General features: G+C 41.1%; 1 protein-coding gene across 2 annotated transcripts; it reads right to left on the bottom strand.

The window, feature by feature from the left end:
- Nucleotides 1–695: 695 nt before the first annotated feature.
- On the bottom strand, nucleotides 696–12,437 carry LOC120104692 (beta-galactosidase 6). Of its 2 annotated transcripts, XM_039116254.1 has the most exons (19): nucleotides 12,053–12,437; nucleotides 11,846–11,941; nucleotides 11,299–11,411; nucleotides 11,122–11,188; nucleotides 10,920–11,012; nucleotides 10,685–10,828; nucleotides 10,491–10,579; nucleotides 10,161–10,266; nucleotides 9,958–10,045; nucleotides 9,213–9,331; nucleotides 8,629–8,793; nucleotides 6,086–6,303; nucleotides 5,875–5,984; nucleotides 5,586–5,695; nucleotides 5,207–5,314; nucleotides 4,675–4,782; nucleotides 1,602–1,813; nucleotides 1,181–1,517; nucleotides 696–1,099 (listed from the first exon to the last, which is right to left on the bottom strand). In XM_039116254.1, exons 1-19 carry the CDS (start codon nucleotides 12,215–12,217, stop codon nucleotides 992–994), a joined length of 2,556 nt encoding a protein of 851 aa, XP_038972182.1. In that variant the 5' UTR covers nucleotides 12,218–12,437; the 3' UTR covers nucleotides 696–991. The 2 variants fall into 2 exon arrangements, with proteins under 2 accessions (XP_038972182.1, XP_038972188.1); XM_039116260.1 differs by lacking the exon at nucleotides 12,053–12,437 and having other exon boundaries at nucleotides 11,122–11,214.
- Nucleotides 12,438–12,467: the final 30 nt, after the last annotated feature.

Here is a 12,467-nt window from a genome sequence, read left to right as displayed (position 1 = left end):
TGTGTGGGATGTCAACCTTGAAATCAAAACCCAGCACCGCCCGGCCGCCTTCGCTGCGACCTCCTCCAGCCTCGCGATCACAAGCTCATGCTCGACGCCAGCCTCAACCCCTCTTTCCTATCCTCCTCCTCCTCCTCCTCCTCCTCCTCTGCCTCCACCAACCAGTAGATCTCGGCCGTTCTCGCTGCCGTGATCCGAGTTATCGAGGAGCCAGGTTAAGGTAGCGGCCCAACTTGTTTCCCGCGTCGGCAGCGGAAGCCCCCCTTGATGGATCATCTCGTACATGGCGACAAGGTTGTTGGAATCCGAGGGGAGGCATGAAAACGATGACCATGCGAGACCAGGGGCCGTCTCCATTTCAGATACGCTTCGAGATGCGAAAATGTGCTTGCGTGGCATGTTCTAAAAGGCTCTGCTATATGATCTCCTTTACAATGGTAGGTTTTTTATTCGGTGGGTTGTTGGGTGTTTTCGGTTGGACGGGACGAGACTTCCTGGAGGTTCCTTCACAACATCTCCATTTCTGCTGTGTTTTGCTGCAAGTACATGATGATATACGACTAGCTTCGATATGCAGTCCAAGGAGATATGCTAACCGCCTCCAAAGGACTTCGAGTGCTTTGCCACACCATGGAGGGGACTGCAACTTTGCAAAGTGTTATATATTATTAACATGATCTATACCACTAATATACTGGATCAACTTATTTCATTGGACCATCCGTGTCCACTCGAAAGATAAGCCTACATGCACGACGAGCCAATACATGAATGCCATATAATTTTCAGCAGAAAGTGGGGAAAAAAAAATGCATCCATGAACTTTTAGAAACTGCGAGAGCATTGTGAAATCTGATATTTCCATTTCATCATTAATGCTTCGATCTTTTTCAATTGTTATTCAACACATTTCCTCTTTTTCTCGTGTGTGCACCTTCAAGGGAAGCTTTGCTCCCCCCATTTGGTTTGGCGCCCATCAGCAGCATTCCTATCAAGAGCATGCAGCTTCAACTGCAAGGCTTTTAGTAATTCCTCTACACGGATCCCCAAACATCTTTGTCGAGACTCCGATGCCGCAACTCTTGGCCCCGATGCAAGCCTGCCCACAAATGTCAAGACTAAGCAAAGGTTCCTAAATGGTTAACATCCACTAGAATGAAGAGAGTGGAGTCCTGGATACCTGCTGCACAACAGCAAGGGCGCTATCACTTCTGCAATTGCCATGGTTGTACCTTCCACATGAGCCATGTGGAGTCCCAAAACTTGCAAACTTGATCGAAGATATGACCTGATTGGGATATGGGCATTCCAAGTGGAGTACTGGCCCCAATCTCTCTACCTTCTGTTGTGAAGAGATCCAGGCATCTATGGGTGATGGATGTGATTCTGATACATGCGCACATAAGCTTCCAGTCTGCCTTGTAGCAAATGATATTTTGGTTGGATCTCCACCCATCTCCTCAAAAAGAACCAGTGTATTACTGCCTGGTTGGATAAACGAACGAGGAACATGATACCTGTTTGCATGAGAACAATATTTCAAATGACCTGAAGTTTCTGGGAAGCAGCAATTTCTGAAACCAAGAGACTGCAGTTCTTACATAAGCTGTGATGGCTTTCCACAATTCTTTAGACATTTGTCAGAATTGTAAGTCCCTTTATAGTTGCATGATGTGGCACATCCATTCTGCGAAGAGATATATGTTGGCCAATAGCGCCCAATGCTCTGCCCATTCACCCATGCCTCACCCTTCCCCATTCCAGTGAAGTCTATTGCGATCGGATCATTGCCCTCAGGAGCATCAAAGTTTGTCTTTATTAGAAATGAGACAAGCAGTTAGAGGTAGAGCTTGAACACCATAAGGTCAGATATTATGTGAATCAAGAACATCATGGACTGCAAGTCAACCAGGAACTTAGAAAGGGGGAAAAGTAAGCACATTTTATTTCTGTAAATGAGATGCAGGTTATGGCCCCATGCAAAATTAAGAACCATGGCACAATTATGTTAGATAACCGATCACTTTATTTTTATTTTCTTCCATTTTATTTGTCATAAATGATGAATATTTTATTAGAAGTGAACAGAACAGTAAAAGAGAGACAAGATCAGATTATCAAGAGACTGAAAAGAGGTGGGAAAATTACTGGGGCAGATGCAAATAGCAAGTGTCAGCTGCATATGTGAATCTCCAGATCTGACCAAGAAAACTTGGTTTCCTTGGTTTCGTTACATCTCAAATCTGCATAGGGATCTCAATCTCAGAAGTGGGTATTATACTATTTTTTGTTTCTAGTGTTGTGGCTGGAGAGAGCGTGGACCCCCGATAGACCCCGCACGAATCCTTTCCGCTCGGGGGGCTAGTGTTGGGGGTGGAGGAGCCAGGGACTTAGTCTTACATCGGTTGAGTAGTGGAAAGCATTGTGCCTTATTAAGAAGGGGTATACCCCTTTCCTCGCGAGGCGCCTTTTTAAAGGGTAAAGCCATGAGGGGTGACAACACCCAAAGAGCTGAAGAGGCCCGAGCGTGACCGAACCCCAAAGCGGACAATACCTCGTGCGGGGACACAATCTTCTTTTCCTACTCTAACACCTAGGTAAGAATTAGGTGGAATCCATACATGGGTTGAGCATCAAGGTTTTCCTTTATAAGGTTGTAATGATAGAGTATTTCTGATATTTACAAAAACAAAGCTTGACTATTTTACCTTATCCCCCTCCCCCCTCCCCCCTCCTAGAGTCTCTTTCACATTTCTTTAGATCCCTTTTCTATGTTATTATACTAATTATGATGGCCTACCCAAAGAACATTGGATGAATTAAAGCAAGTAATCTACTTTTCTTCACCAAATCTAAAATCTAGATCTTTTCATGAAAATACAACACAAGTATGACAGAACTTCTTTATTTTCAGCAAGGATTTCTAAAAATAAAACTTCTTAATTGACAATATTTTGTCAAATTTGGTGATCCATTGGTCACAACTTGGAATTTTTAAGGGTTTTGTCAATGGCTCGTAAAACTACCAGCCTTCAAAAAGATATTACAGATGCCTGACATAATTTTATAGATGCTGCTGGTGATGACATAAAATTTCCAAAAAAAACCTCCAAGTTACTCATGAAGATGCTACAGAAATGCTCTGCTTGTATGAATCAACAAGTTATGGCTCATAAGCAACTACTCATAGATTCAATGCATGAAGAGTAAAAAGACTTCTAAACACCAAAAAGGTTACAACATAGCCAACGGGTAGCTAATTTACAAGGTTTGATATACCAAAAGCAGTTTGTTGTGCGACTTGATGCATGTTTATTTACATATGCGCATGTATCTACCATAACTTATCAACTTATAAAACGTATACAAGATAAAAGGACATGATTAAGTGGATGGAGTTTTTTTTCTTGGTATAAGATTAAGTATATGGAGATAATTGTGTTGTATATATCAAGAAAATTCAAATATCAGATAGTCTGGCCATCTTTAGATAGAAACAAAGTAGTTGTTAGCTAAACAATTATAAGTCAAAATAGATGTTCACAAATTTGTAATATAGAACCAATAAAAGCAAGGTGCACCGTCTCGGTATTGGGCCCTGTGCCGGTGCCACGCTATAATTTTGTCGGTACAGGGTCGGTTCAACATACCGAGTATTGGTACATCCTCTGTACTGCTCGGTATGGTACACCCCGTACTACTCAGTACGGTATGCCCCGTACCGCTCGGTTCGGTAAGGTATGGCGAACGTTGAATATAAGTTTATTTAATGCGAAGCACGAATCTCAAGAGGTATCTCTCTCTCTCTCTCTATATATATATATATTATATAATATGTCCTCCAATCAACCATTCAAACCCGTCACATGGCCAGCCCAAAAACACGGAGAGTTCTTCGAATTTCAATTTTTTTTCCCTGTTAGCGACACCTCGGCCATGATGGCAAACAGTTTCCTTAACTGCATGGGCGAGAGGCGTGGAGTGTGACACATGAGTGAAACGCCTGCACATGACTTTCGGGACATGCGTTAGGCTACCAAAGACGATCGTTTCGCATGTCTGATTTCTCAGCGATGAGCACCGACCCTCACCTATACAAACCAATCCAAAAGGACCCTCTAGGTAAGTACTCTCAAGCCCTTTTATGCCCTTGTGTTGTTGCTCTGCCACTCTCACAACACATCCACTATTCTCTAAGAGTTTGGCTGACTTAGACATCGGAGGATCCCCCATTAGACATTATCCAGCAGGAGAATTTCTTCATCTTTGTTGTTTCAAGTCGGGTCTGACTTCAGAGCAAAGGTCCAAGCATAGTCTTTTCTTTCCAGTTCCATCTCAGGAGCGATCAGTGTTGGAGCCATTGCCATCTGAGCAAACTGACCACCACTGCACCATCTATGAGGCATATCATGACCTTCGACCAACCTCTACAGTCTGAACAGCCAATCGTCCGAGCCTTGCAGCCATTTAGGCAACTCGCGTCTTGGTCGAATCAATTCCCAGCGGCAACAGGGTGTGTGTGTGTGTGTGTGTAATTATAGTAGTTGGAGAAGTCAAAGTGATGGAAAATGAGATGTATAACAAAGATGAGGGAGCTTCAATAATTTCTTTGATCTGTAAAACCTTCTGCAACAAAGAAGTTGAGATAAAGCACCAACAAATGAAAAAACTGACCTTGTACCATATTAATGGTTGACCCTTCGGCAAGGTAGGCTGTGAGACCCATTGTGATGAATCCTTAGAGCCATCATACAAAGCCAACTCTTCCCCTTTAAGTCCAATCTGAACCAGCAAAATCCAAGATTCAGCTCTGTAAAGATCTCATTTAGTTCAAATTGGAAGCATGTATTGGCTTTCCTTAATTAACCTTGGGAATGGCAATATCCATGATATGGCAACAAAATAATGTGGCAAAACAACAGAAAAATCTCAATTCATTGTCTATATAGATTCAAGATTAGGGACAAAAATACTAAGGTTGCAGATTCAGCCACAAATGACTTGGTTAATATTAAGTTTATACGTTACTTGAATAAAAAAACCTGCTGCGACATGGATAAGTTGTATCCAAGTAAGCAACAGCAGTGAATGTCTGACTTATAAGATGTCTAAGGTACACCTTGCAGATTACTATCATCTGCTCATGAAAAAAAAACTTAACAGGATTTTCATACGTATCATGCAATAACAACAAGACTAGAAAGACCTGATATGTCCATTCATCTGAAGATAGATCTTTTGTGCCATCTTGGCCCTTCAGCTTCACAGGACCAGTAATTCCAGCACCCCATAAATCAAAAAATGCACCATAGTTCTGCAAAAAATAAATGAAGAAGAAAAGGAATAAAATAAGCACACAAACACTAGGAATATAAATCAATTGAAAATATGTTGTAGATATAGACTGAAAGTTTAACACTAGAGATGACAGATTATGAATACAAAATTAGATGAAGCACTTTAACAGAGACAGCATCCAATGTCACTAGTATAAGCCACAGTTCTTTAGAATGATCTTATCAACCCATTTCAGCAATTGCAAAAGTGAAAATTAATGAAACATCTTGGCTTTGGATTGGTACAACCTGTAGGCCAACAGTTGCACTCAAAAGATCGATCTTGTTCTTTCCTTGTACAAGTGTGATAGGCTTCTCCAATGTGACCTTTGCATTACCACTATTGCCCATCCCACTGCCTGTAAAAAGATCAATATAAATAAATAAATAATAAGCACACAGAGAATTTGAGCATTAGTTCCACTTATCATGATTATATTCCTCATAAAACCAAATGGAGAAAAGCGAGTTCACTATATGATAAGCTGTTATTTTGCCTAATCTGGCTTAGATTTCAGGATGCATTGACATATGTCACCTGATAGTTTCCCATTCACAAATGCATGAACAACATGGCCAAGTGATTCCACATGAAGATTAGATTGAGTACCATTCGAAAGGAACTGTTCATCACCTTTGATATCAATTCTGCAAAAACAATAAAGAAACCATAAACAAAAAACTGAGGGCGTCACCTGCATAGCCACATAATGAGACACCAGACTGAATTAGATAAATATTCTCCACACCTTATTGAATACCATAGATAATCACTAACATCAGCAGTAGTATTTATCTGCTCCAGTAATCCGCTTCTTGTGAAGGCGTTGCTCTTTGAGATACCAACAGGTTCAACGGCAAAACTCCAGTCTGATTGAGATGCTTTAGAGGAATCAATGGGTTGATCTGAATCTTGACTATTGGATGTTAGATATCTCATCTCCAAATGAGTAGCTTGAGAGTTAATCTGTCAGAGAAACAATATTGTATCAGATCAAGGGATCCAAAGAGCTTCTTCTGACAGAAGAAATGCAGTCTATATATATCATTTGACATCCTGGTCATGAGCAACAAAATATAGCCAAAATATAAAGAAAGGGAGACACACGAAGAGAGAAGCCAATAGAAGACATGTTTCAATTGAGAAAGTGTACTAGTCATTGCTGATGCTGGTGCTTATATAACAATAGGGATAAGTACAGACAATCCAAAAATGGCAACATATGGGAAACTAAGGCAGCAAACAGGCAGATTGACTGCCACCAACATGAATGAAATCTCGATCTTTCTATGACTTTTCCAGATTACAGTGCAGGTCCAGCTAATACAAAATTGGAGCCAACCTGACTTGTATCATCAATTCAAAGACTGATGCCTGGTACCTTCTTTCCCTCTATTTCATAGCATATTAAATAGAAAATTTTGTGAAATATTTATGGTGTTAATAAACAAAAACTAATGCAACAAGATGCAGAAGAAAAGTATGCAAAGTAAATACCAATTCCCAGCCACATCTAACAAGAATCCACACATCCCAGACTACTCTAGCACATTAACCCTAATATTATCCTCTCCTTAAAACTGTCCACAAGCTTATCAAGAATAAACAACTATTCAGAAATTAGATCAGGCTTTCAAGAGATGTATTGCATTTTTTTCAAAATCTTCATCAAAGTGGTTAGAGAGTTGAACGGCCAAATTGTTCGAGGAAATTATGACCGAAAAGGAGCTCTATCAAATGATGATCCATTAAAAGGTTGTTCGTGGATGGGGAGGGAGGATGGCTTGTTAGACTAATTTCAAGTCCGTGGAGTGGTCCCAAATGGGCACCAGGAAATGGGAAAAAGGTAAGGTTAACTAACAATCAGCAGTAGTGCAAGCCAATGGAAATCCTAAGGGCGGAGAAAGAGCTGAGACTTAATACTTTCGTACTATAGAAATGAATTGCAATGTGTTGAAAATTTCAAGAATCTTAGATATTGAAAAAGTAACATGGATTGTCTATTTCAGCACTTAAGGATGAAGGTGAGGCATGCTATATGTGATGCATAATTGGAGAGTACAGCTGTACATAGATCAGTCAGCTATTTAGATTAGACAAATATGGGGCTATGGGAAGGTATTAAGGAATATGAGTAGCCAAAATTAGGATATTGCTATGGAAGCTTTTGCAAAATAAAATGCCAATTGCAGCATTATGGAAGATATCTCCATTTTTAGATAGAAGTTAGATGGAGTTTAGAATATTTGATGAAGATGCTTCACATATTCCATGGAGATGCATCAATATGAAAAGGTTTGAATAGCACTATATGAGAATTTGATGAGGCTGCTGAACATATTACATGGAGAGTAGCCAATATAAAAGGTCAAAATACCACTATATGATAAGTGTTGGCTTCCAGAAAAAAGGTAGACATGGATCTTTGCAAGAATTGGTTAAGTAAATAAGATAAGTAAAATGCAAGAAGGCTGTGACTTTAGCATTGTTTATTGAATCTAAAGGCTAGCAAGGAATCAGGCTGTATTTCAGGGGAGCATGCAAGAGAGTAGAAATTTGTTTGAATAATTACTACAAATACGAGATCACTTTCTGCAAAATGAAACATCTGTGCGGGATGAGAAGAACAGAGGAAATGCATTGGTCAGACAGGAGAAGATAAATTTTGGTTCTTGTTTAGGGAAGGACAGAGACTAAGTGGCTGTGGTCTTCGTTTACAAAGATAAATGGGTAGACCCTGTTAGGCAGTTGTGGAGCCAATTTTTGATGCAAGACATGCTGACCTTGGAGACGCATGGAATCAGGATTGATCTGGACTGGGCTAATAAAATAGACTTAAAATTGTTAGGAATCTAATGCTACTGCTGGAGTTGGTTTTCAAATGGCAAGTTTTAAAGTCCCCTCTTACTGACCCCTCTCAAAAAGATATAGGTACATCGCTGGAAAAATTTGGCAACAAATGAGTTACTCACATCAGTAGGGAAGCAAATGGGACAGCATTTTCATTAGTATCTCTGGCTAAAAATAAGAAAAGGAGTTAAGAGAGGAGCAATGAGTTTCCTTTGAAATATAGATTTACTTTGAGAACTTACTGAAGTCTGTAGGTTTTAATTAGTCTGTTTGTCGACTTAAAGAGAAAAAGCAAGCAAGAAACAAGAATTATCATTTCACCAAAGTCTGTGAAAATATAAGTTTTTAATGGCATGCGCCACAAATGAATTGTACGTCAAGAAAATCTTCATATGTTGGCTAAGAGAATGACAGATTCTTCATGCGTTGTTGAAGACATACCTGAGCAGTATTGAAGACAACGTTCCGGCAATCAGGCAGGATGCTCACAGACCATGCAGGTAAATGATATGATTTGCCATTAAAAGTAACAGTTGCATCAGACTGGGTGCCAATATTGGCAAGAAATGCTGCACAGACCCCTGACCCTGCCCTGTACACGTGTGCCTGGTGCAGAAAAAGGTCAGACATCGTCATCTTAAAAAAAAAATCTTGCAAATTTTTTATTGTTTTAGAAGCGGGGGAAAGAAGAAAGAAGAAAGAAGAACTAATAACTGAAACATGACATTATCACTGCACAAACCCAAGAAGCACTTTAGTAGCACACCAGCACCAGTTAGTGCTGCTATTGTTAATTCAGTATATTCATGGACAATTTGAATACTAGTTTCCTAACTGCCAACACACAAATAGCATTTATGTTTAGCATTATCTTCATTTTCCATAAAGCCTGAATATGATTTCCTGCTGTCTATAGGCAAGAGATATATTTTTATTAACAGACGCCACGTATAAAAAACATGCAGTATTGATCTTCAACATAAAGACCTAATTACATGCCACAAATATTAGAAGAGTGTACTGACCTCCAAATTTGGACCAAGAGAAGTGTTTGTTGGATCTGTTGCTACCAATGCTGCTTCGCAAAGCTTTATTGCTTTGTGTAGATCTCTTAGGTGACCCCACTTAGGTTGCCTAATAATTCCTGTTATGTACATACTATGAGAAATTCTCCCGAAAAAACTGAAGATGTTTTAATTTAGTTTCCATATATCGGAAAGCATGTGATATTTACAAACTAAAGTTTATTCAAGTATATTTTTAAATAATTTAACAAAATCGACAATATTTTCTGAACTATTTTATTTAATCTGCTAACAAAGAGGACATTACTTATACATCTCTGGAGTTATCCATAATCAGCAGTGCAGTCCCAATTATCTGGAGTCAGCCTTATGAATCCCACCTTAACCATTTGAACATAGAGCACTGTATCCTCGATCACTTCCAGGTAATTTATATCCCCTCTAGGTATCATATACGTTTCCTTTCCTTTCACCAACCAGTCTTTCTCAACACGCAAACAACCAAATAAGCAAGTTGTTGCCCTCAACATGACATCCCTAAAATCTCCATCGAACAAGCTTATACTATCACCGCAGCCCTAATTAAAACCTCTCCATCAGGTCAGACTCAATTGGTGTAAACTTGTTTGCAGCCATGCCAGTTCATTCTTTGCGAGATACTAACAATAGAAGTCTCTAGGATGAAAGAAAGTCCCTGAAAACTGAATTTCTTATAGGACAAGGAGGTTATAGATCGCAAGCTTACCGTACTCATCAATTGGAGCATCATAGTCATAGCTCGTGGCAATAAATGGCCCCCCAGATGTGCGTCCAAAGTTGGTTCCACCATGATACTGGTAAAAACATAATGAAAAAAAAAAAAATCCGTGATTCTCTGATCTAGTTGAGGAGATTGCAGAATGGCAAGGAGAAAAGATACCAACATAATAATCTAGCGGGCATCAATACCATGTAGTAGTTTTGGAAGGTACCACCACGTTGGAAAAAACGGGCGACAGCAAATGCAAGGTCCTCAACCGGTCGATATGGCGCTCTACCACCAAAAGACAGGAACCTAACGGCAAAATAGTAAATACGAGAAGCTTAGCAGACATATTAATGATACGCCAGAAGAGAAGTATAGCAGGAATTGGAAGAAGTAGTTAGTAGTTAGAAAGGCCTTGCTTCTTCCAAAGGACAGGGATCAAGCAAGGTTCATGCATCACACGATTCGGCACCACAATATGCTGGAGAAAGCTGGGTAGAGACTGGAAAGCGAAACGGATTGAAAAGCCTTACCATCCGCTCCAGTTCTCCGTCCACATCTTGGGCTTCTTGTCGGAGTTCGGAGTGAATGAATCACAGTAAAACCCATTGCAAGTGTTGATCTGCGAAAAAGATTTTGATGCGTCGATGATGATCAGCAAACAGCTACGGAAATATTTATACATCACAGAAAGAGTGGCGTAGGGAGAGTGCAAGGTTCCACTTACTATGGGGTCAGGGGCATCGGATTGCTGGCACATCACCCAGGGCACGCCCGTGTCTAGAGAGGTCGCCATGGATGCGGCCCAATTGATGTAAGGCTTGGCGGCCGAACCATACGCTGCATCGATGTTCCCATACTCGTTCTCGATCTGCCGCCCCAAAAAATAAAAAATATCATCCTATAAACATCAAAGTGCTCGCGCAAGGCCTCACAGGAGTCGCTTACGGAGGTCCGCTAACCTGAGATAAGATGATGGGTCCACCTTGGGATGCATACAGCTTCTCCTGCTGCATCAAATCGACGATCTTCGCCGTGAAGCGCTGCATCTCCCTCTAGCAAACACAAGGGAGAGGGAAAAAAAAGAAAATACAAACAAACCAAACAATCAGAAGTGAAGGCATCAAGGATCGGATGGTTTCGGAAGGGGTGGTGCGTGCGAACCTTGAAAGGCTCGTTGTCGGTCCTGAATTTGATCCCGGGGATGAAATGCAACCAGAGCGGGAATCCCCTGCCATCAGAATTGCAGAGCCATTGCTGTCAAATCACCACAACTTACAGTACTTACTCGAAGGGGGCAGACGGAAACGAAGAGAAATCAGTGGAGGGATCCGTGCTCACCCGTAATTCCACTCGGCGCAGACGTAAGGGCCAATCCGGAGATGAACGTAAAGCCCGGCCTCCGCGACTGTCTTCACGAACGTCACCACGTCCTTCCTCCCTTCGAAGTCGTACTATTTTTACAAGCAAAAGAAGAATCTCGTTTTATAAAGAAGATGAAAATCCAAAAAAAAAACAAAAAACAAAAAGGAGAAGGAACAGAAACAAGAAATGGACTTCGGAGCCATAACAGAGTATCAGCATGAGTCTGAATGGAAGTAAAAGATGAAACTGCGAAACCAATCCTTTTTTACAAGAAAAAGGAAAAAAAAAAAGACAGACCCGGAAGGATAGAGCAGATTCAAGAACTCCAAGTGTCGGAAGGATGATTTTTTCTTTTTTTTGAAAAAAAAAGGAGAATCAAGACCTCTTTTTTTTTTAACAACGGAATAGAAGTGAACCATATATAGAAAAAAGAACTCCAAGGAAAAGATTGATTATAGAATTGGAATCAAGAAGGCCATCGACGGGGAGGGAATGGAAAAAGAGAACGGGTAAAAATGGTTGCCTGGTTCCGGACGGGTTCGTGGAGGTTCCAGAAGATATAGGTCTCGACGACGTCCAGCCCGCCGTTCTTGGCATTGTCGATCAGACCCGCCCACATCTGCATAAATTCCAACAATTCCAGCATCACCTCCGCACCTCTTCAGTAGATAGCGGAAGACATTGGCTAACGATGAATCAAAGAAAGCAGCAGCAAGAAAGCAAACCGCACCTCCGGGGTGCTGCGGGGGTAATGGATGGAGCCGGAGATGAGCACCCGGCGAGCCCCATCGATCACCAGCGCCCGGTGGTCGTACGTCACATCAACCGCCGAGCACAATGGAAGGAGAAGAACAAGGAAAATGAAAGGCCTCCGCCAAGCTGCTGCCCTTCCCATTGATGTATGAGTGCGAGCGCGCGCGTCTTGGAAAAGAGAAGAGATTAGCAAAAGAAACAAGGAAGGAATGTCACGAGAGAGAGAGAGCGTGTGCGTTCGTTCCCTTCTCTATTCTTTGTTTGTTTATATAAAAGCAGGATGGGGGGATTAGTCGATTCTTTAATTGTGCGCTCGAGCAGCAGTCGCTTGTGGGGGGAAAGCGAGCGAGAGAGAGAGAGAGAGAGAGAGAGAGAGAGTAAAAGACACCCGT

The sequence above is a fragment of the Phoenix dactylifera genome, chromosome 2, assembly GCF_009389715.1.
Source record: "Phoenix dactylifera cultivar Barhee BC4 chromosome 2, palm_55x_up_171113_PBpolish2nd_filt_p, whole genome shotgun sequence".
Lineage (NCBI taxonomy): Eukaryota > Viridiplantae > Streptophyta > Magnoliopsida > Arecales > Arecaceae > Phoenix > Phoenix dactylifera.
This window is presented reverse-complemented; position numbering and strand designations above follow the sequence as displayed.